The following is a 25,403-nucleotide window of genomic DNA, read 5'->3' as shown; positions in this document are numbered from 1 at the left end:
TAATAATAATTTTTATTTCACCCTCAGAGTGCTCACTCACAAATCACATATCACCGACCTATGTAGACATATTTTTTGTGTATTTAGATATTTCCGATACTAGGTCTACACATTATTAGAATAATGTAATAAGATACTACGTCCTTAGCGCTACCTCTGTTTAAAGGCAGTAGAATGATAAAAAAAAATTAGCTAAACCCTGGGCCCCTTACTTTCATTTTTAAAAAAACACAAATATATGAAAAACATCGATACAGATGCTCTTCGTCTAAAGACGGAGTACAGTAAAACTAAAAGAATCTTTCACACATCTCGGTGAGATTACGCAAATGAAAAGTACAGAAAGGGAAGCTGACAGTAGAAGAGAAAAGATGTAGGGACACAACCTGCACAAGAAAAACACGATCTCAAGGCTTTGCAACACAGTGATTAAAACCCAGTGTCTACAGCATATGCAAGTCAATGCCTTAGAATGATTAGAAAGGCTAGACTAAGATAAGAAGAGAAGCTCCTTCGCAAAATAATGGAAATCATTTCGAAACCCGTTATGTTATATAGACCGTTATTTTACGATGCAAGTAGAAGGCATTTTGTATTCTACTGTATTACAGTATTGCACATAAAGACTAAACGACTTTTTCCACCTCAGGGCTATCTTGAGTAGGACAAGCTGATGAGACTGTACTCAGACTTCGTACCATCCTATAAAACGTCTTAACCACAACGTTTTCGTAAAGATGTACGGCCAAATTGTGGTCTAACCCTTATGGTATATGCGAAGCATACTTTGAGGTTGGCCACAATACATGTATATTTTGTTACGAGTGGCTGGTCGCGTGCAGAATTAATCCGCAAAACCAGAACAAACACGATGAGCGGTGGTCCAGTAGAAAGCTCTCCCTTGTTCCAGTTAAAACAAGCCTGCGCAAGATGTTTCTCAATTGTTTGACGTATAATCTGAAGACTACCTAATTTTATCTGTTGGTTTGCTAGTCCTCAATATGTTAAATTGTTTGCCTTCCAGATTCCACAGTAATTTGAGATTACAGTTTATTTTACACGGTGTTTTATTCTCTCTTCTTCGCCCCCTTTCGTACGAATGTGTTTCGAACGAGAAATCTCCACCACTGGGCTGTTTCTAAATGTTTGCTCGACGTTGTAACATAAGTAATATACATTTGAGGGCTTGACAGCTTAGCAGCATCGCCAGTAGTTTTTCACTAAGTTAGACAAGTTTCTTGTGGTTCGGATTTTTCGTACACTGGAGTCCCCATTGGCTATGATCACTGTATCATAAACCTTTGCAGCGTAATGTAAAGGTGACTGGGATACATCTAACATTTTCTCCCCTGTCAATGGGTGTGGTGGAATACATCCACGGTATCATCTACCTTTCGTAAGAGGCGACTAGGAGCTAACAATTTTGGAATATGGGTTGGCTAGATGATTCCTAGCATTGCTTCCACTTACTTGCACAAGGCTCCTCACTTTCATCTGTCCTGTCTGACCTCCCTTCGTCAACTCTTGATCCTTTCCGACCCCGACGGTATGAGGTTTGCAAGGCTTAGGAAGCCTTCGATTTTCACGCCCTTTGTGGCCCTGACCTTTCTTTTTCCGATACACTGTCTTCGAAGGATCGAACCTCGTTCTTTTCCCTTTCTGATTAGTATTAATAGAAGATGGTTACTTAGTTGTGCTTCCCCTTAAAACAGTAATTACCACTACCAACACTGCTATCTAACATTTCGTCATGTTCTCCGTATATGACGAAAACGTGGTATTTCATAAGCGTGTTTTCATCCCCCACCCCAACCCCCTTGTTGGTCGTAATCTTTAAGGCCTCAATCTGACACCGTGGTTAACCGGTTCGAATCCCGTTGATGGAAAATAATTTCACCAACAGAATGTTGGCCGGCATTGTAGGGGAGATGGTGGTATACAATGTCTAATCACTAGATTGTGTGCCAAAAACCTGGATTCAAGTAAAAAAAACCTCCGCATTGTTTATATGGAGTGAGGGCATATGACGCTGTTGATGGTGATTCGTTCGTCGGATGGAGACGTTAAACCTTGCGCAGACCTTTTGATGTTATTCGACAGGAGTAGGTTATGTGCCGACAGCAGTTTCACCCTCTCCCTTTTCATTTACTTTTGGCATTCTCCTCACTTTCATTTTTCCCATACATTACTTGGCCATTCCTTGTTCTTTTTTTTTATGGTCGCGACGGTTTTCTGACTAACAATCATATACACTATCTATCCACACGTAAACACTGTGAGAGGATAGTTTCAGTTACCTCTAACCAAACGAAACCCCATAGCACTACAGCCCTTGAAGGGCCTTGGCCTACCAAGCGACCGCTGTACAGCCCGAAGGCCTGCAGATTGCGAGGTGACGTGTGGTTAGCACGACGAATCCTCTCGGCCATTATTCTTGACTTTCTAGACCGGGGCGGCTATCTCACCGTCAGATAGCTCCTCAATTCTAATCACACAGGCTGCGAGGACCTCGAACCAGCCCTCAGGTCCAGGTAAAATTCCCTGACTGGTGGGGAATCAAACCCGGGGCCTCAGGGCAAGAGCCAGGCACGCTACCTCTGCACCACGGGGCCAGCTTCGGTTACATCTACTCCATAAAATAATAAGATGCCTCAGTGAAGTCAATGGACAGACTTTTTACTAACGACCTGTAACTTGGGCTCCGAAAAATTTCGAAACGTAGCATTACACACGAGTCCTCTCCATCAGAACAACAATGCATCGTAATAGTTATTTTCCTTGAGAAACAGTTCCCTTGTATGAAGTAATAATTGTCAATTTGGAGCAATTCTTTCAAATCCAGAGGGGGAATTAAAGTTACCAAGAAACATTCTCACAGGCGAAGGAATAGGAGCGGAACAGTATACCACAATTTACATAACGCTGCTTCGTGATACCTCGACCTGGATTTGAAAAGGAACAGCAAGTTGGCCAGAATCTCGTGAGTCACGTAGGGGGCTCGAGGTGGTGAAGGGCGCTGAGCGAGAGTGAGCAATGTCAAGAGTACGAAGACTGGTCGCGCGGCAAGCAAGGATGGCGATAATAGGAACTTAATGCACATATCGACTCGTCGCCGTGGGCTACCATCATTTATAGCGCTTGCTAGAGAGAATCAAGAAATGTCTCCAAAGATTTGCTAATAATCTCCTCATTGACCTAATAATAGTGTTTGGCAACCATCCCATGCACTTTTGTATACAAAGTGTAGGAAAAAATACCGTATCACCACTGATGTGCCGCCGCCCAGCCGGGAGATTCCCTCTCTTGTTACGTAACTCTTTATTAACTGAAAGCTGGAAATTTATCGAGTTTCTTCCTTGTTAAATTATTCTATCCAATCCTTAATTCTTCTTCCTATAAAGGAATATTTGTCCCAGTTTATCTTCTTCCTACTTTTAAAAGATCCGTTCAAGCTTATTCCTCTGCTAATGACATTCCAGCTCTCCACTGACAGGTCGGAACATACTGCTTAGTCGAGCAGCTCGTCTCCTTCAGCCCAAAGTTTGTAATATTTTCGTAACAATACTATTTTGTCGTAAATCACCCAGAACAAATCGAGTTGTTTTTCCTTTGAACTTTTCCAGTTCTCGAATAAAGTAATCCTGGTGATGGTCCCAGACCTTGGAACTATACTGTAATTGGTGTTTCCGGTGATTTTACATCATCTCCTTTACAGCCTTACAACAACCCGTAAATACTCTCATTATCATTTTGATTGCTAATAAGAAAATAGTAGTCTATCAAATTTCTTTTCAGATTGAAGTGTTATAAAGAAAGTTAACTACTGTATAGGTGAAAAGTATGCTCCAAACGTTTTCTTAAAATAGATGCCTGTAGTGGTTATAACACAGGATTTTTCTACGCAAAGAATGTACGTACATTACGTAGAAGTTGCTGATGTTTCAGTATTCTTTATCAAGGCGACTGGTCTGTCATATCCGATCTTAAGGAAATGTGTAGCTAAAATCAACCAGTTGATGAAGGAAAATAACTTAATATTAGTTTAACAGGCTGTAGGAGCCTCATCTCTAAGATAAAAATCCAGCTAGTCTGATCTCATTAAAATATACCAGGAAGACGGAGAATATTTCTATAGATCCCGTACATTCCTGTCACACTCGACTGAAGTGCGATACCGCGGTAAGCTAGTGTCTTATTAGCGTGCCGTTCATTCTGACTAGATAATTAGGTCAGCCAGAGCACGTAGCTCACACATGCCAGGCAATGAGATACTCGTCACTTCATCCAGACAAAGACCAACTTATTTTTACAAGGCCGACCTCTCATTTTACAGTCAGGAACAGTTTGACAACTTCCAATTAGTTTATGGTCGGCGAGTTCTATTCCTTTCAAGAAATGCATTCACCACGTGCGTCCGACTCACAATGAGACACGTTCTTGTTTATAACATTCCTTCCAGAGGTCGGAATGTTGTCCTGCAGGAGTCGTTAAATGGGCCAGAAGCCACAGACACGCAACTGTTGCATTTAAAGACCCTCAGATGACAGTGACCTCAACTACACTCGAACCCGCTATAATGGAAACAGAAGGTTGGAAATCAGGCACGTATGGAAGATCCCTGCACGAGTAAAAGGTGGAGGCTTCCAATAATCATTGTCTCGTCGCTAAGTGGCATAGAGCGGTTATCTCTATTCCAGGATGTCCTTGCCCACAAAGAATGGGACACATTTTTGGTGTAGACAGGTTGATTTACTATACTTCCCCAGAAGTGAAAATCTCGTTTGTAGTTTTTTGAGTTGCTGACGGAGAATAAAATCGGTGTTCTTCCACCTTTCTCGCCTCAGCTACTCAGTATCGAAATCAAAATTGAATAAAAAATAATTTAAAGGAAATTTTAAAACTCTGGATAGTGTAATTCGATCAATTTCAAGCGCGGAAATTTAAGAAGAATTGCGTGTAGAGCTGTAAGTTTTTGTAAACTCCGCGTATTTTCTCAATTTAAATTGTAACACGATGGTCTGAGATTGTAGTATTTTGAGGATGTTTTTACAGAAGCAGGAACTGATAAATTCCTTTGCTGTTCGAGAGTCCTGAATATTCCCCGGATATAAATTCAAATCAAGCCAACGATTATGAGTATCCACATTGAAGAAATGAAGTGCCATTTACCTTCATGTTGCTGGCTGCTGGTTCTGAAGACCAAGGATCAAGTGTTGATGTCTGACAGCTAAGACGTTGGGCTCCTACTTATATGCAGCAACTGGGAGAGAGGGGGAGATCGGAAGGAAGGACGTGGCGTATCCTTGAGTTTGGCCTCCCTCAGCGTGCGACTTCTGCTGACCCTGACTGCATGTACCATGTCACAGGAGACTTCGCGGTCAGGCTTACCCTCCAGCAACTATATGAATTTTATGTCACAACTCTCTCAAGTTATGTGATCGACAGACACAAGCAGAAAACCGAAATGACTCCGTTCAGTAGCTGAGGGAATTCCTTGGAAATAAGAACTCCGCTGGTCTGATTTGAATTTATTGAGAGTTTACTTGCCAGTGGTGTTTCCGAGCTGCGACTCTTGAGGATTAAGAGGTAACCGAATTGATTCCCGCCTTGTCGATCTTTACCTGGACGTTCATAACAATCATACTCGTCAGTATACATTATTTACATTAATCAATGAACAAACAGGAGCGGGGTGTGATTAGCTCAGTGACTCAGCTGCTGGCTTCTCAGCTGGAAGGCTGGGGTTCATATCCCGGTTGATAATGCGTTGGATCAAGAGAGTTGGCTACGCGGTTATGGTCATTTAGCTGTCAGCTTGCATCCGGGAGACTTGGTTTTCCGTCGTTTCAAAATTACGTGGAGTCAGAAAGGCATCCGGTCTCCTCGGCCAAAACCGAAATGTGGCTGGGGGGGGTCTCCAGCGACCCCAGAGGAACTGGGATAAGCTGAAGAATGTTTGTCCGACTCCTTGTCTGGCCTTCAGTTCAGAGAGCCCTGGGTTCGATTTCCGATCAGGCCGGGTATTTTAACTGAGCATGGTTAATATCTCTGGCTCGGGAACTGGGTGCTTGTGTTCCTCTCAATACACTTCTCTCCATCTACACAGAACACACGACGGTAGTAAACAACACGCAATAGCGAATACATTTCTCTTCGTTGCGTTGGTGTCAAGAAGGGCATCCAGCCCTAAAACTGGACGACATCCACCTCAAGTCCCGACACAAATAAAATGGGAAACTTTTCAAGAAGAAGACGAAGAAGAAGTGTGCACAGTACAAAAATGAGATTAGGAAACCTCGGTTCTGAATTATCCGTTGAATAACATGGTATTTTTTGTGGTGTACTGAGTTTATTATTTCATGAAGCAGGCAATTATTAAAACATTTTAATTATTTAAGGTAATATCAATATTACAACCTACATTGGAATATAATATAATATAATATAATATAATATAATATAATATAATATAATATAATATAATATAATATAATATAAATCTTACTTAAACAGAATTCGCGCTTTGCCATTCATTTACATGTGGGCGGTTTGCGTGATAGTAATAATCGCTGGAAAGCCACACATTTTTTTAACCATATCTTCAATATGTAGACAGCTGGCTACGCGGTTTGGGTAACGTAGCTTACATTCGGGAAATAGTGGGTTCGAACCTCCACTGTTGACAGTCCTTAAGGTAGTTTTCCGTGGTTTCCAATTTTCACAGCATGCACATGCTGCGGCTATACCTTCATTAAGGCCAAGACCGCTACTTTCCCAGTCCTATTCCTGTGCGATCCCATCGCCACCGTAAGAGATGTCTATGTCGGCACGACGTAAAACTAATAGAACCCCCCCCCCACATATTTGTAAATAAAAGATGAGATGTGTAGACAGGAATTTGAAAAGCAGTCTTTGTAATATTATTATCACCGGGCGAGTTGGCCGTGCGCGCAGAGGCGCGCGGCTGTGAGCTTGCATCCGGGAGATAGTAGGTTCGAATCCCGCTATCGGCAGCCCTGAAGATGGTTTTCCGTGGTTTCCCATTTTCACACCAGGCAAATGCTGAGGCTGTACCTTAATTAAGGCCACGGCCGCTTCCTTCCAACTCCTAGGCCTTTCCTATCCCATCGTCGCCATAAGACCTATCTGTGTCGGTGCGACGTAAAGCCGCTAGCGAAAAAAAAAAATTATTATCTCTGTTATGAACTGACTTAATAGTTTTAAATACATTAACAAGTAGAATGGATTTTTCCTTCAGAACTCTATACGAAGTATCGAGATCTACCGATGTTCGTTAAGTTTCAACCATTGCAATATACAGAATCATCCAATTAACGCAGAACCACAGCTGAGGTGGGACTGAGGCCTCGGCCGGCCGGACAAGGCGCGAGCAAGCTAGAGTGACTGCCTGACAAAGTATAACTTAATGCCCTTTAAAATTACTCACCCTTGTCACTAAGGGAATTGCTCGAACTGCCTGTCATCGTTTTGTACGGAACCGTAAGAAATTCTCGTTTGCTGAGAAGGACAGCTAGAAGATTTCTTAGGAGAAGTTTTCAGGCGTTGCCTAATGCCTTCAGTATTTTCTTCTGTTAACAATGAACGTTGCCTTCTTCGGCTCTTATCATTAATATTTCCCATTTCACGAAATGCATTAACTGATCTAAGAATCGTCCCACGACTTGGAACTCCAACACCTGGGAATTTCTCTTGAAATAATCTAACAACACAATAATAATAATAATAATAATAATAATAATAATAATAATAATAATAATAATAATGATATTGGCTTTACGTCTCACTTACTTCTTTTACGGTTTTCGGAGACGCCGAGGTGCCGGAACTTAGTCCCGTAGGAGTTCTTTAACGTGCCAGTAAATCTACCGACACGAGACGATGTATTTGAGCACCTTCAAATACCACCGGACTGAGCCAGGATCGAACCTGCCACATTGGGGTCAGAAGGCCAGCGCCTCAACCGTCTGAGCCATTCAGCCCGGCAATCGTAACAGCACGAGCGAATTCTGTAGGGACATTATCGTAAATAAACACGGTGCGGAATGGAGTAATTAAGCCTATTATTATTATTATTATTATTATTATTATTATTATTATTATTATTATTATTATTATTATTATTATTATTATTATTATTATTATTATTATTATTACATTTATTCCCACATCATTTTGCACACAAGTGTTGCTCTCACTGAAACATGAAACAAACTGCGTTGCGAGACAAAGTCAGAACCGGTAGTCCCCGCAAATTCTCCTTCCTTCCGCGCAGCTGTCGGCTCAGTCACTCCCAGGCGCCGCTCCGGTTCCAAGATAAGTGGTTGACCCGGAGATACTTTTCACTGGTGCATTACAACATTAAAACTAAAAATACTAGTAAGTTCGTACTGTTATAATTTCATTAAACTTTCTTTTAGTTATGAAATTATTTCATCAGCAATTATAATGTTATAATGTTAGAAAAGAAGTTTTGTTAACGTCAGGTAAAGGTTGACTGTCAGGACTGATGCGTCTTCAGATGGCAAGTTACTCTACTGTACCTGTAAGGTGTACGCAGGAGGTGGTAGAAGAAGGTATGCAAATTATCGTTTCCGAAATCTCTTTTGCGTTGACTAGGACTTATTCCCAAGTGGGTGCGGGGATAGCAGCTATACACAATTTTCCCTGCCTGCCGTAATGGGGTGATTAAATGAGGGGTGTCTCAAACTAGGAGAGTGCGTTGGTGGCCACGACTGCCCTATCTGAGTCTGGCATTGGTTCCACCAATTGGCGTCAGCCTATTGGCTTTTATCTTTCCTATCAGGTCTTTCTTGGTCAACTCTTGTTCTTACCAGACCTGACGGTATCAAGTTTTTGAACCATAGGGAGTCTTTCATTTTCACGCCCTCCGCAGCCCTTTATTGTATTTTGCCGGTACCTTCATTCTTGTTAAAGTCGGACCTCATACACTGCGCAGTTATACTTTCTCTTAAAACACCACTATTCGCAACAAAACCACAAGTAAAAAAAAACATGAAATACAATTTAGGGAAAAAAAGAAAGATCAAACTTTACATATCTATTTAGTTTTCAGGGGGAAAACCAGATAAGCTACCTCTCTCTCCCTCCCTCTCTCTATCGGGCTGAGTGGCTCAGACGGGGCCGAGTTGGCAGGTTCCATGCATCCTCAGGTGGGGATTATAAGAAGGTGCTTAAATATGCCAGCCTCTTCTCCGTAGATTTACTGGCAAGTACGAAAATTCTTCCTAGCTCCGATGTTTCACTAATGGGCGCAGTTTTCGCTGAAACGTTGAGAGTTAGGAAAGGAATTAGACCTCGGCCTACTAGCCTACAAAATGTATTTTATATTCACCGTGACATTGGCCATGAACGACCGAGCTGTTATGGTAGTCACTCTTGGCTTCTAGGAGACTCTTACTGGCCGCGTCACGAATGTTAGCCGTGTCTGGTTCTGGGACTGGTTGTTTATGTTAGTCTTAATGTACATCTCCTTATTTACTATTAATCACCATAGGAACGCATTGCAGTAGAACGTATCCCTTTACAAGGGGTTGGCCTCGGAAAGGGCAGCTGGACGTATGGAGGGAAAACAGTGGAATAGCATCCGGTAGATAGTGGGTTCGAACCCCACTGACGGCAGGCCTGAAGATGGTTTTCCGTGGTATCCCATTTTCACACCAGGCAAATGTTGGGGCTGTACCTTAATTAAGGCCACGGCCGCTTCCTTCCCACTCCTAGGCCTTTCCTATCCCATCGTCGCCATAAGACCTATCTGTGTCAGTGCGACGTAAAACAAATAGCAAAAAACAGTGGAATAATAATAATAATAATAATAATAATAATACCGGGCGAGTTGGCCGTGCGGTTAGGGGCGCGCAGCTGTGAACTTGCATCCGGGAGATAGTGAGTTCGAACCCCACTGTCGGCAGCCCTGAAAATAGTTTTCCATGGTTTCCCATGTTCACACCAGGCGAATGCTGGGACCGTGCCTTAATTAAGACCACGACCGCTCCCTTTCCATTCCTAGGCCTTCCCTATCCCATCGTCACCATAAGACCTACTGTATCTGTGTCGGTGTGACGTAAAACAAACAGTAAAAGAAAAGTAGACTAACGAAGAGAATATTTGATCATTTCGATAAAAATACCAAAACAAATCTGATGGTTCATCGAAGTTGAAAAGGATATGGCTTACCTGGGTACACCCCCCCCCCCAAAAAAAGAGAGAGAGAGAGAGAGATATTAGATAAAGCCATTTTCAGAAAATGCATTAAGTAGTTCAGGGTGTTCCACGAGAAAGAGAAGAAGCAAAGAAAATATTTGTGAACGAACGAAAGGAGGGAACATAGTTGAAAGAATTAAGACATACTGGAAAGACAGAAGGCAAGGAGAAGAAGACTATCATGAAGTTACTGCACGTGGTCCACAGTTGGCCAAGATCGAAGGAAGAATATTTATTTATTTATTTATTTATTTATTTATTTATTTATTTATTTATTTATTTATTTATTTATGTCCGAAACACTAAGGAGTTTTAAAAGAAAGATGTATATATAATTAATACATGTTTACACTATGTCTATCTGGTGATAGCAGCCTGAATTGACCTATTATTTGCAGTGAATTCTCACTCGCGGTTGACTCAGATCAGCAGGTGCATAATAATAATAATAATAATAATAATAATAATAATAATAATAATAATAATAATAGGAGGAAGAAGAAGATAAGAAGAATTATATGACCTCAGCTATCGGGTGTAGGTTTTAGATCTGACGCCATTTATGCTGCCTGCGTGTGAATTTCGGTTTTGCCATTCCATTTCTTAGGAAAATATGAACTCTACTGATGATTAATTGTACTGGGTAAACACCAAGTGTATCACTAGAGATCTTTTACATGCCGACATAGTTTGACGTGGAAAGCCGAATGGACTGACCTCTAACAATTCGACTTCCTCTGCTGAATTTAAACCCCAGACCTTGGAATCCCCAGGCTTATGCTCTACTATGCATAACTAAGATTTATCCACCCTACACTTCCCAGATTCCCGGGTTGCCTATTAAACTATAGACTACTGTACTTAACAAAATGTTAGTTGGTTAAAATTTTGAGTGTCCATCATGTTTTTGTTGTTTTAGCTATTGCTTTTCAGTGACCCCTGAAGATTGGGATCAATCCTTTCTGGGCCAGCACTGCGATTTTCTTCAAGACGTCAATCAAGAGAAAAAGTTCTACAGAAGTCCGTGAATAAGTGAGGTATTATTTCAACACTATGAAAGTGAAATTGCATCTAGTATTGTCAATGATTCCAGCATCCCGGCAATCTCAGTTTTCAATGTTTTATATTATATATCTGCACTGGTGGAAACACAATAAGGACAACGAGTTTGTATTATACTTTACATTGACATATCTCTCTTAAAGTGCCGTTAAAAATAAAAGTCCATTGAAACAAGGAATTTCCGAGCCATTAATTTAACAAAGAAGGAAAACCAAGAGAACGTGCGGACTTTCACCCTTAGCCTTGTCCTGCCACGTGCCAACACCGTTCAACCGGCTGAGTAGGCATGATACATTGTGTGAGAAAACCACTGTAGGCCGGGCGGGACATCTCATTCTGAGGCCCGTCCTTCATATCCTACTGCAGACTAGGTTGACCAAGGAAGTCAATACGGAGGGCGATGTCACTCTGTCTACCTGGCATTCCAGTATCTTCCTCTTGTGGTACAATACATTCTATTTGGCCTCCCTTGCGGTCAACTCTCTTTGTCTAACTGCCCTGACCGTATTAGGTTTGCGAGTCTTAGGGAGTCTTTAATTTTCACGTCCTTCGTGGCTCTTCCCTAACTTTTGCCGATGCCTTCATTCTTCGAAGGCTCAAAGCTTTTCAAGTTTGTCATCTTATTAGCGCTAAGAGACGCTGGTTGGCTTGTGAGTAGGGGCAGCAGAACATATCGACATTATCCACGCTCTGTCGCAAGAAAGAATTCAAAGGGAATCCCAAGGGTTCCCAATTGGGGAGTGTGGATAGGTATAATGAGAGTTTCAGTCGGGTTGCCGGTCATTCCCTGTGCCGTGTCTGATGTAACAGCCACCTGACCCACATAGTTCGCCCGGTGATGTCACAATCTCAGCTACTCTGCGATAAGCTTCCGTATAGCGTGATTGCTTTTTATACAGCAGTAATTGATCTGTTTAGTGTGTTTCATGGCTTCGGAATTATGGTTTGAATAGCGTTTCTTCATGTGCTGTAGGTTTTTAAATGCAATTCGCCAGAAATTTTGAAAATTCATGAAACTGAACTGCAGAGAGAGAACCGGAATATCATTTCACACTACAACGTTCGTGTACACGTTGAGGAAGAGCATTTTCAACATGCGGCAAGTGTTATTGCTTTTTCTATCTCTTTTTTCAATTTGAATATCCACTCATTGAAGTTGATGCGTTTCCTACGGGCGTACGAGAACTGTACAACGGCGATTGCGCTCTCGTTTACCGACACGGGGCATGCAGGAAAGGCGGCAACTCCTGCGGGACTCATCTTGTAGTATCCAGTTAGGACTACCACGTTTACAATTTTATTTCAAATTTCCGAACACTATAAGAAAAAAAGGACACAGCCGTTTTAATAACTTGAACAGCCGCCTTGCGTAATATATTAAAACAAGCCCTGTAGGTTATTCCTTTTACTTTCCTCCCAACGAAAGGAATACATAAAACACATTAATATTTACCGCCCTACGTTATGACTCAACAGCTAACAATATGAGCTATTTCACTCATTGTACAAATTAGTTCCACTTCAGTGTTTACTGTTGAACTTAATTAATCTTTTGTTACGTTTTGGCAGCTTACAGAAGCAACGAGATAGAAAGCAAATCATCATTAAACTTGGAACAATTTTGAGAAACGTTAACTTAGCATTGAATTTATTTCACAATATCAGCTTCTGTTTTAGCACTGCCTTAAACGGAAACAATAAATTAAAGTTTCCTTATGGGAACTTAATTTTGGATAATGAATAAATTTGAATACAGTATGTTTCAAACCATTTCCGCTAAGGTCTATAATATGTCGATAGGTGCCTGGGCACAGCTAAGTACCTGAATCTGGTCCTAATGGTAACAAGTGCAAATCATTGCAGTGAATTCTGTTACTAGAGGACCACAGGGGAGAAATTTCATGCGAGAGAAGATATTTGTCAATATCAAGAATAGACATAAACACTAGAAAGTGCGGTATGGCCTTGTGGGAGAAAGTATCCACTTGACACCATATGGCATGTACTGAACGGTGCCCGTGCTAAACAGTGACATTCGAAACGAAAAGAGGATAAAATATGGAAGTTTGCTAATAACTCCCTGCACGTGTTCAGATACCAATGACAAAAAAAAAAAAAAAAAAAAAAAAAAAAAATAGAAGGATTCTCTCCAGCTACAGGACTTCTGTCCTGATGGGATATGATGGGTTTGAACCCCACCACTGCCACTCCTGAAGATGGTTTTCCGTGGCTTCCCATCTTCACACCAAACAACTGCCGAGTCTGTCTTATTTAAGGTCGTGGCGGCTACCTTACAAGTCCTAGCCCCTTTCTACCTCATCGTCACTGAGTATGGTATTACAACACAGTAAGCTAATATTGTCACTGTATTCGTTTACGGCCATATGAGAGCACGTTAAGCAACAATCACACATTACTGGAAACCTTATCTTCTTTCCTCTGTTCATTTTCTGTTTGTCATGGAAGCCTCTGAAGCTGTTGATCACTGATCTAGATATACTTTGTCCGGTTTAGGATGTCTTTCCGATTGAATCCAAACACCCAAACCAAACCCCATGGTGCAACGGCCCCGAAGGGCCTTGGCCTACCAAGCGACCGCTGCTCAGCCCGAAGGCCTACAGATTACGAGGTGTCGTGTGGTCAGCACGACGAATCCTCTCGGCCGTTATTCTTGGTTTTCTAGACCGGGGCCGCTATCTCACCGTCAGAGTGGACCTCGAACCAGTCCTCAGATCCAGGTAAAAATCCCTGACCTGGCCGGGAATCGAACCCGGGGCCTCCCGATAAGAGGCAGGCACGCTACCCTTACACCGCGGGGCTGGCCCGATTGAATCCAGACTGCTGAAGTTCCTTTCTTGCCTTCCTGAGCCATTTGTCCGAAACTTTATGTCTGTTGTCAAGTGTTTTAAAAATCTGTTTTGTCAGACTCTTCTCGTCCATTCTAAACAAATGTCCATAAAATTTGAATCTTCTTTTCTTCATTCACTCAACCAATCTTTCACTTTCTTGGTATACTTCTCCCAACGGCTGAGAGGGCGGACGAACTGGATCTACGGCTCACACCTGATGGAGCAATCTCTCCCCCATTCAAGCTAACAACAACAATAAAACCAACAACAACAAGCCTCAAACGAAAGTATTCCTCTGTGAATAAGAAGTGCCGAGTCCCGTTATCATCACTTTGTTTACTAACACCAGAAGCTATATCTCGTCCTCCCCTACCGAAAGTGAAAGGAGCGAACTATTTTTGTATTACATCTGTGAAGGAAAGCCCGTTTCGGTGAAGCAACAGAGCTCTTCTAAAGTACTGACAACGGAGCTCGATAGCTGCAGTCGCTTAATTGCGGCCAGTATCCAGTATTCGGGAGATAGTAGGTTCGAACCCCACTGTCGGCAGGCCTGAAAATGGTTTTCCGTGGTTTCCCTGTTTCCCATTTTCACACCAGGCAAATGCTGGGGCTGTACCCTGTCCCATCGTCGCCATAAGACCTATCTGTGTCTGTGCGACGTAAAGCAACTAGAAAAAAAAAAAAGTACTGACATGCCTATAATTCTAACGGTAGCTGTCAACAGCGAGAGCACACTCATCAAATCATCGGGGATGTTCATCCATTTTGGTAGTCTCGGCAATTCTAATTTACTTTTAACGGGCTGGATGTATGGCATAGTTGATTAAGCACCTTCCTCCACTCTGCAAGGTTGTCGAATTGATTCCTGACACATTACATCAGCATTAGAGGGAGCTTGTACGTGACAAATTGTTAGCTGAGATTAAATCAAGGAGCAGCAACGCTAATGCAGTGAGCTCGCAGTTGTGATCAACAGTATTCTGTAAAGGGCCTATACACTCGTAGTTAAACTGCGCGATTTTAATGTGTGACGTCATTTCTGACAGATAAACTGTTAGCACAGTTAATAAAGCAGTTTTTAAACTGCGTGAATGGGTCCATTTTTACACATTTAATTGTGCAGTTCACAAAATCAGTCCCACAGTTCCCTCAGTCGGCCTTTGGACGTGAAGATGTCAGCACCCAGTGTATTAAACGAGACGTGACCCTTGCGTAGATTGAGGCTTATTGTTGTATTACTATTGTTTGTTATATAAGGTTTCCAACGTTTTGGGTTTTTCATAATAATTAAATACCATGGCTTACTTTAATGTACTGTTTCAGAGTCTTTATTATCGTTTCGCTTCCCAGAGCTTGGGAGGAATATCCTCATAGAAAACTTCATATCCTTGTACGTTCTGTCTCAGTGTAGCGATGAGCCTCCAGTTCGGTGGTTTCGCCTGCCTTATACACGTATCCTGTTTCTAAATGTACAGTGACACTGCCGCTAACATTAAATGTCACTTCACTCATTCTTAGCCAACGGCCGTAGCCGTGTTGAAACACCGGATCCCGTGAGATCTCCGAAGATAAGCACCATTGGGCGTGGTCAGGAGTTGGATGGGTTGCCACGCGCTGTTGGTGGGGGTAAGGGAATGGAGGAGCGGAAAGGAACTGGCCACCCTACCGCACGTAAACTCCGAACCAGGAACACCTCTGCGGAGGTTCGGACCTGCCTTCGGGCAGAATAACCCTTACCTACTCATTTTTAAATAGATGACAAAATCGCCTACTTCATTTTCCAGGAGCAGTTCTTTTAATAGCGTGCCGCCACGCGATATATTTCTTCCCAAGTACAGTCGAACCTCGATATCTCGAACCTCCATTACTCGAATTTTCAGTATCTCGAAGTAACTTAAATTTCTTGGCCGTTTGTCCAATTCTTCACGCGTATTTATTTCTCTATTACTCGAAATTCGGTCACACGAATTTCTCGATTTCTCGAAGCAAACATTTCCTCCCTTGAAGCAAAAAATACTCTGTATCTCGAATTTTGTGCAACATTAACTGTGCAATACGGCATTTATTGTTTGTGAGGAGCAGTTAACAAGTAAACAAAGGTTTACAGTGATGCTGGGAGCTAACATGACGGGAACCGAAATGCTAAAACTTGTAATGATCGGAAAATGGGCGAAGCCTCGCTGTTTCTCGGGTGTGAATTAATTATCGGTCAAATACAAAAGCAACCTCTGAAGTCGCGGATGACAAGCTCCATTTCGGCAGCGTGGTATTGACGAGAAATTTCAACGTGAAGGAAGGAAAGGAAGTAACAGACAGAAGAGACCAATGAATTTTTTCCAAAGGTGTTAACGGAGGTATGCTTCTTGTTTCACTATTTATGTACTGTATCCTGTCTTCTAAAAAGTTACTGAGATAAGGGTTATAATTAAAGTGATGCCGTAAAATAGAATTTGTTTGTAAATTTGTAAGTACTGTTAAAAATAATGTATTCAGTGTAAGCACGAGGATACACATGATTCAATTATGTGCTATACATGCTCAAAAAGGGTATTCTCTATATCTATAAATTTCTATAACTCGAAATAAAACTGAGCTCCCGATGTGATTTGAGATATCAAGGTTTCACTGTAACATATTTTACTCCGTACCCTACGTTCTCGTTTCTTCTTTTCAGCTAATACCAACGCTGATACAGCTAGTAAACATCAAACTACCAGTTTTTCCAGGTTATCCATACCTGAACACCTGATTTAACCAAACCAGACTCCAAAGCGACAAAATAACTGAGCGAACTAAAGGGAAAATTGTGCAACTGCTGCGTTGCGTTCAATTCAGTTAAACTGTGAAGTTTTTCCTCTACGATTTAATTCCGCAGTATAGCTCTAACTGTATTGGGCCCTTAAGAAAGAAACGAGCACTCGAACCAAACTAGCTTTTCATCGGGCGAGATCCTCTTTGCTGTACGGGGACTCAGGAAGTAGCAGACATGAAGGAAGCAAGTATGATTGCTGGTATAAACAGGTGGGAGCACTGTTAGGAGGGTACTCGGAATGAGGGGACAGATAAAGCTGCTTCGGCGAAAGAGTCCTGTGAGTCGAATGGAGGAGGATAGGTTACCAAGCGGAATAAATGACGCGGCCATGAAGGATAAGAAAAGTAGAGGGAGGAAAAGATGGAATGCCCAGACCCAGTTTCTAATGATTAGTGATAAAAGATGTGCGCAACTAAACGAGCCAAAGTGCTAGTTTGTAATAATGGATTGTGCAGACGCATCATGAATTCACTTAATTCACGGAGGCTTGCAGACTGTACGCTGAAAGGCATAACAATGAAAATACATGTATGTATGTCATCATCATCATCATCATCATTGTCCCACTCCAGTCGCCCGGGTGTGGTTATGTATGTATTATTTTTAATCATTTATTCACAGCATGCCCAATTACATGGCAGTAATAATACATCCTTGAGTAATCACATTACATACATACTGTACATCATTATAGACCGTTTTGTCTTTCAGCATTCACTCTGCAAGCCTCTAAGAATTTACTAAACGTCGCCACAATCCTCTATTTGCAACTAGTGTTGTGGCCTCATTTAGTTCTATACCTCTTATCTTTAATGTAACATACATACTTAATTTGATGGCTTTTGTGATGTGCATAAGTAAACAAAATAATTATGTAAACAGAACTATATCCTATACATCACAGTTGTTCAAATACAATTGAGTTCGTGAAACCTATTTAAAATAATTTTTGACTAACCTACTTTTGCTCACTGGCTATGATTCTGCACCTAAAATATATTTAATTAAAATGTATGTATGTATGTATGTATGTATGTATGTATGTATGTATGTATGTATGTATCTATGTATGTATGTATTAACCGAGTCTGGCAGTGCTTCGATTAATTGTGTCCGGCTCTCTTCCGCTCCGACGGTATTAGGTTTGCAAGGGCAAGGGTGTTTTTCATTTCTATGCCCTTCATGCCCTCCCCTTTCTCTTGCGGATACCTTCATTTTTCGAAACATCGGAACTCGTTCCCTCTGATTAATGTTAGAAGAGGATGTGTTTCACTCACTTCATTTAAAACAGAAATCACCACCACTATGTATGTATGTCAGTTAGATATGGCCTAACACAAATTTTATTAAGTTTATATCCCTCCGGCCGTCCCGGGCACTGGTTGTCGTCTATAACCCCAGGTTACGTGCATTTCTATAGATAGTTCCACGCATTAAGGTATTAAAGTTATGCTCACTGAACTGTGTAAGAGATTCAGCTTTCCAACTGTCACGCTTGAGTAAAAACTGTGACATCCCCCTGTGGGCTAAGCATTCTCCATTCCTCTATACAGTCTCTTGTAAAACCGATACCTTTATTCTGGTCTGCCTTAAAAATGCCAATAACCTCTGTGGCAGAATCTACTATAATTATACCATACATTTATCCATTATTTCAATATTCCACGATAGTTATACCATTCTCCCATCGAGCGAGTTGGCCATGCGGTTACGGATACGCAGCTCTGAGCTTGCATTCGGGAGGTACTGGGTTCGAACCCAACTGTCAGCAGCCCTGTGCCTAAATCAAGGTCAATCGGGCGAGTTGGTCGTGCGGTTAGGAGCGCGCGGCTGTGAGCTCGCATCCGGGAGATAGTGAGTTCGAACCCCACTGTCGGCTGCCCTGAAGATGCTTTTCCGTGGTTTCCCATTTTCACACCATACAAATGCTGGGGCTGTACCTTAATTAATGCCACGGCTGCTTCCCTCCCATTCATAGGCCTTTCCTGTCCCCTCGTCGCCATAAGACCTATCTGTGTCGGTGCGACGTTAAGCAAGTAGCAAAAAAAAAAAAAAAAAAAATTAAGGCCACGGCCGCTTCCTCCCTACTCCTAGCCCTTTCCTACCCCATCGTCGCCATAAGACCTATCGGTGTCGGTGCGACGTAACGCATCTTGTAAAGAAAAACATTATCTTCCTCTCATCATCAATGAACTGCATTTAGGGTTGTCTCCAAGGTGGCAGACTCCCAATTAATTTTTTACCGACTTTTTTCTTAAATGATCTCAAAAATTTTCGAAGTATATCGAACATTTGCTTGATAAATGATCCCAATCCCTAATTTGTCCTCCTGTTGTGTTTTTGTCTCGGCCATTGACTAGTTTGATTCAGCTCTCCATGCTACCCCATCATGTGCTAACCTTTTCATTTCTACGAACTTATACATCCTCACTAATCTGTTTGTAATATGCATGCCTTGGTTTACTCCTTGCCACCTACGCTTCCCTCAAAAACTGAGTAAATCCGGGGTGTCTAAGATGTGTCCTACCATATTATCTGTTCTTATGGTCAATCTGTTTCCTCTCACCAATTCGATTCAACATATCTTAATTTGCGATTCGATCTTCCCATCTCACCTTCAGCACTCTTCTCTAACACCACATTTCAAAAGTTTATTTCTGAGCTAGTAAAATGAAATGGTGTATGGCTTTTAGTGCCGGGAGTGTCCGAGGACATGTTCGGCTCGCCAAGTGCAGGTCTTTCTATTTGACGCCCGTAGGGACCTGCGCGTCGTGATGAGGATGAAATGATGAAGACAACACATACACCCAGCCCACCTGCCAGAGAAATTAACCATTGTTGGTTAAAATTCCCGACCCTGCCGCGAATCGAACCCGGGACCCCTGTGACCAAAGGCCAGCGCGCTAACCATTTAGCTATGGAGCCGGACTCTGAGCTAGTTATCGTCCATGTTTCACTTCCATACAATGCCACTCTCCAGACGAAAGTCTTCAAAAACTTCTTTCTAATTCCTATATCACTATTCGAAGGGAGCAAATTCCTTTTCTTAAGAAAGGCCTTCATTGCTTCTGCCAATGTTAGTCATGATACTATCTACTTCCTGTAAGACTCATCTCCTAATTTACTATTTCCTGCATCACCTGCCTTCGTTCGACTGTACTCCATTACTTTTGTTTTGGATTTATTTATATTCATCTTCTACTCCTCCAAGACTATGCCCATTCCTTTCAGCAATTTCTCCAGATATTCTGCAGACACAGATACAATAAAAACATAATCGGCAAATCTTAGAGTTTAAATTTCCTCTCCTTGGATTGCGATTTCCTTTAATTTACGCAGAGTTTACTTGAAGAACTCAGAGATCTTACAAACTGACAACATATCGACAAGGACTTGTAATTACGTAGCTTTAATTATATTCAAGTGACACACCTGAGGTTTAACCTTAACGATCTGGAACACCTTCTAACTCCGCTTAACTTTATAGCCTATTCAAAACTACTGGTAATATCATATTGCTCTGCTCGACGTTAACGTTCTTGATTGATTATCACGTTGTTTACATAATAATAATAATAATAATAATAATAATAATAATAATAATAATAATAATAATAATAATAATAATAATAATCAGAAGAAGAATAAGAAGCTATCGAGTGAGTTTGCCATGCGATTAGGGTCGCGTAGCTGTGAGCTTGCATTCGGAAGATGGTGGGTTTAATCCCACAGTCCGCAGCCCTGAAGATGGTTTTTCGTGGTTTCTCATTTTCACAGCAGGCTGTACCTTAATTAATGCCATTGATCAATGAAAAACAAGAGTAAATCAAAAACACTCAGTGACATCTTCTGATAAACCGTAGAATTAGTTCAGTTGTTAAAGTTCCGAGTTTCTCCAGTAGAGAAGTTTCAATTGGCGCAAGATTTGAACTTGCGTCGTAGAGGTATACCGCCCGGTACAGTATATACTGTACTTGTACCTTCCTGACCCCGACGATGTTAGATTTGCGAGGTCCAGGGAGTCTTTCATTTGCACGCCCTTCATGGCCCACCCCTTTCTTCTCCCGATATCTTCATTCTTCGAAGGAAAAAAAGCACCTCTTTTTCTATCTCTTCAGATTAATATAATGATAGGAGGTTTACAATCAATCAATCAATCAATCAATCAATCAATCAATCAATCAATCAATCAATCAATCAATCAATCAATCAATCAATCAATCAATCAATCAATCAATCAATCAATCAATCAATCAATCAATCAATCAATCAATCGATCAATCAATCGATCAATCAATCAATCAATCAATCATCATTGATTTGCATTTACCGGGCGGCTGTGAGCTTGCATCCGAGCAATAGTGGGTTCGAACCCCACTGTCGGCATCCCTGAAGATGGTTTACCGTGGTTTCCCATTTTCACACCAGAGTGTACCTTAATTAAGGCCACGGCCGCTTCCTTCCCACTCCTAGCACTTTCCTATCCCATCGTCGCCATAAGACCTATCTGTGTCGGTGCGACGTAAAGCCGATAGCATCTAAGGCTGTCGCCCGGTGGCAGAATCCCTATCAATTGTTCACGCAGCCAGCCTTTTGTTAAATGTTTTTAAAGAATTTGGAAATATCTCGAACATTTCCGTTGATGATTTTTCCCAGTCCCTTATTTCTCGTCTTATAAATGAATATTTGCCCCAATTTGTCCTCTTGAATTCCAATTTTATCTTCATATTATGATTTTTCCTACTTTTAAAAGCTCCGCTCAAAGTTATTCGTTTACTAATGTCATTCCACGGCATCTCTCCACTGACAGCTCGGAACATACCGCTTAGTCGAGCAGCTCGTCTCCTTAGTCCCAAGTCTTCCGAGCCCAAAGTTTGCAACACACTACTCTTTTGTCGGAAATCACCCACAACAAATCGTGCTGCTTTGCTTTGGATCTTTCCCAGTTCTCGTATCAAGTAATCCTAATGAGGGTCCCACACATTGGAACCATACTCTAATTGGGGTTTTACGAGAATAGTATACGCTCTCGCATTTGCATCCTTACTACAACCCCTAAATACCCTCACACCCATGAGAAGAAATCTGTAACATGTCTTTACAATCTCGTTAATGTTGACTACCCCATTGGCGATGTTTCCTTATAATGACACCTAAGTACTTACAGTGATCTCCATGAAGTACTATCACTCCATCAGCACAGTCATTAAAATCGAGAGGACTTTTCCCCTTGGAATAACTTACAACTTGACTTTTCGTCCCATTTACCAGCATACCATTTTCTGCTGTCCATCTCGGAGCATTGTCTAGGTCTTTTAGCAGGTACTGTGTATAGAATAACATCTACTGCAAAATCTGTGATTCCAGTTCTTTCCTCATATCATTTATATATTGCACTTCCTCTTAGAATAATAATCCCGTTCGTAAAGACTTTAACCTCTTCACTGTAAATTTCTACCATCAAACATTCTAGCTGATCTTATATCTATTATTGCCGTAAATAATCAATAAGAATTTTTAAGAAAGACATTATATTGAAGGGTAGTATTCATTCTATATTATCTCTTCAGGAGGTCAGTCTCATGGTTATGTCAATTTTCTACCTGTGGAGCAGAATTCAGTTGTCAATGGGCTAGTGAGCCAATCAGGAGGATGCTTCAGGCAGGTGGTTACGCAACATGGCCATGGCTTGACCTGCGCTACAGTGGAGCGGGAAGCTGGCCGCTAGCAGGCCAAGTTCGAGAGTAATGACAGCGATCCGGAAGTGTGAGGTGCAGTGAAGGTCGTAGCGAGGCATCCGAGGTAACTTACGTAAAACTTGTTTCCAGCTAGGGATACAGATGACAGACACGGTGGTTAACGGACCTGGCTATATTAGGGCGACAGATGCACCGTCATCCAGTATGGGCTAGAACAAGTTTGTTTTCGTCTCAGTAGCAGACGTATGAACTTAACTAACTTACCCCTCCTCGGGCTCTGAACTTGGGAGCGTGGAATGGCGACCATATACCCCTAGTGAGTCTGGCATTTTTTCAACTTATCTCTCTCTCTCTTTTTTTTTAGCAAGTTGCTTTACGTCGTACCGACACAGTTAGGTCTTATGGCGACGAATTTGATTTCGTTTGGTCAACTGTTGTTTTCATTCGATCGCGTCGGTATTAGATTTGCAACATCAATGGTGTTCATTTTCACGCCTTTCATTACTGATAACTTCATTTTGCGCAAACTCATGCGTCCTCTTCTTTTTCCAGAGATGAGAATTTAAAGCAAAACGTTTTCATTATAGGCTATGAAGGCCCTTATTGGAGTGAAAGATAAAGTCCCCATTCTCCGTAACCTCGGCACTAAGTGGAATAGAGTGATTAGCTCTTTGCCCCCAGGAATTAACCTGGTACTTCGTTTTGGTGTACCTCAGGGTTCTGTACCTTTCCTCTTTTCTATCCGACCTCTCTTGTTCAGTTCTTGTTCTCTTCCGACCCCGACAGAATTAGGTTTGCAAGTCCTAGGTTGTCCTTCTTTTCGCTCCATTCGTGTCCTTCCCTATTACTCGTAACCTCTGCACTAAGTAGCTCTCGGCACCAAGTAGTGGTTAGCTCTATATCACGGTATGGCTCACGTAGTTGCTAGCTTGCTTTCAGGAAATGGTGGGTTCGAACTCCACTGTTGGAAACGTTGGAAATGGTTTTGCGTGGTTCTCCATTTTCACACGAAGCAAATGCTGGTGCTGTACCTTAACTAAGGCCACGATCGTTTCCTTCCAGTTCTGCCCTTTCATATCCTAGCTTCAACGTAAGACCTGTCTGTGTCGGCGGGACGTAAAGCAAATAGCATAGAATCTATGGCTAGTCACCTTATCGCTCGGGAATTAACGTGGTACTCATTTTTCTTGAAAGCTGACAACCTCATGACTAGAGCATGAATTTTTCGCATTAACGATAAATGCGACAAAAAATATTTTGAAGTGATTTTGAGATATCTTAATGAATCATATGATTCTGGTTACGAAATTAGTGATTTTGTTTTCGTGAATTACAGCGAATTAAAGGGACAAGGCGAGTTTAAAGCGAAATTTCGCTTTAATTTTGCGATACGTGCGAAAATGGAGCGAAATTCATGAAAAATAGCGATCTTGAAATTATATTCCAATATCACGTGTGTGAAGGGAAACAGAAGACAGAAGATGGATTTCTCATTTCGACACAACTATCCAGAAATCCCTTAAGGACATGGCCACGTAGGGTGAAAGGGTAATTTATTACGTAATCTTTATTAGGACTACAAAAAGTCTCCGTGGGTCAGGCGGCAGCGCGTTGGCCTCTCACCGCTGGGTTCCGTGGTTCAAATTCCGGTCACTCCATGTGAGATTTGTGCTGGACAAAGCGGAGGTAGGGACAGGTTTTTCTCTGGGTACTCCGGTTTTCCCTGTCATCTTTTATTCCAGCAACACTCCTCACTATCATTTCATTGTACCTGTCATTCATTAATCATCGCCTCAGAGGAGTGCGACAGGCTTCAGCAGCCGGCACATTTCCTATCCTCGCCGCAAGATGAGGGCTTCATTCATTCCAACCCTGACCCGGTCACTGATGGAAAACAGGTTGTTGGTTTTCATTTTCATTAGGACTATAACATAGCCATAATCAAGATTACATAATAATGAATGATTATCAATATTGTTTCTCGTTATTCATCTATCTTCCATAAAAATAATTCACAAATCTCGCAAATGAAACCTTTTATGAATAATTTTAGGAAATTATTTTCGCGAAATTAAAGCAATGGGTCAGCCCTATTTCGCGAAATAACTCGAAAAATTGTTTCATTTTCGCGAAATCGGACATAAATTAATGCGAAGAAATCATCCCCCTACTCATGGCCATACGCAATTACTTCCTGATGGGAATTCGAACTCCCATTCATTCGGTTGAACGGAGCATGTTTATTTTATTTTCAACTAGGCAGCTATGTTTGAGTTTCAAAAATAATTAAAAACTCCGCTTGATAGGCTAAATCCATATCTTTTTTTTAAAGGCGATGAACCATTTTCAACACATTCTTTAAGTTTCTAATTAGAGCCAGAATGCAATTACAAGAGCGTAATGTTTTCAGTGTGAATGAATTACCGTAGCTTGTTGTGCGACACATTGAAAAATATTACAAAAACACAGTCCCTTAGACAAGGGAATGAACCATTTAAGGTTTAAAATCTCCGATCCGGCTGGGAATCGAACCCGGGGCCCTTTGAACCGAACAGAAGACTACGCTGACCATTCATCCAAGGAGCTGGATTGAAAATTACGTGGAAAGATAATTTCGAAAGTTCCAAGCTATCATGTTTACTCTCCCCTAGTGATGATAGCCACTTCATATTTCTTTGCTAAAAAGCAAATGAATAAACATGAATAAAATCTTTTCCTTGCAAACTTTAATACTGTTAC

General features: G+C 41.6%; 1 protein-coding gene across 3 annotated transcripts in view; it reads right to left on the bottom strand.

The window, feature by feature from the left end:
* The window catches only part of LOC136878714 (uncharacterized), a 137,121-nt gene that overhangs the window by 12,181 nt on the left and 99,537 nt on the right, over positions 1-25,403 (bottom strand). The window contains exon 1 of one of the 3 annotated variants that reach the window (XM_067152157.2): positions 5,170-5,232. The exons of the other annotated variants lie outside the window; for them this stretch is intronic. Coding sequence (XP_067008258.1) covers positions 5,170-5,175 — 6 coding nt within the window. The 5' untranslated portion in view covers positions 5,176-5,232. Of the gene's footprint in view, positions 1-5,169; positions 5,233-25,403 lie in introns of those variants that run through there. 3 annotated transcript variants of the gene reach the window in all.

The sequence above is a fragment of the Anabrus simplex genome, chromosome 8 (assembly GCF_040414725.1).
Source record: "Anabrus simplex isolate iqAnaSimp1 chromosome 8, ASM4041472v1, whole genome shotgun sequence".
In the NCBI taxonomy this organism is placed as follows: Eukaryota; Metazoa; Arthropoda; class Insecta; order Orthoptera; family Tettigoniidae; genus Anabrus; species Anabrus simplex.
The sequence above is the reverse complement of the archived record's forward strand: the minus strand, read 5'-3'. Positions and strand labels throughout refer to the sequence as shown.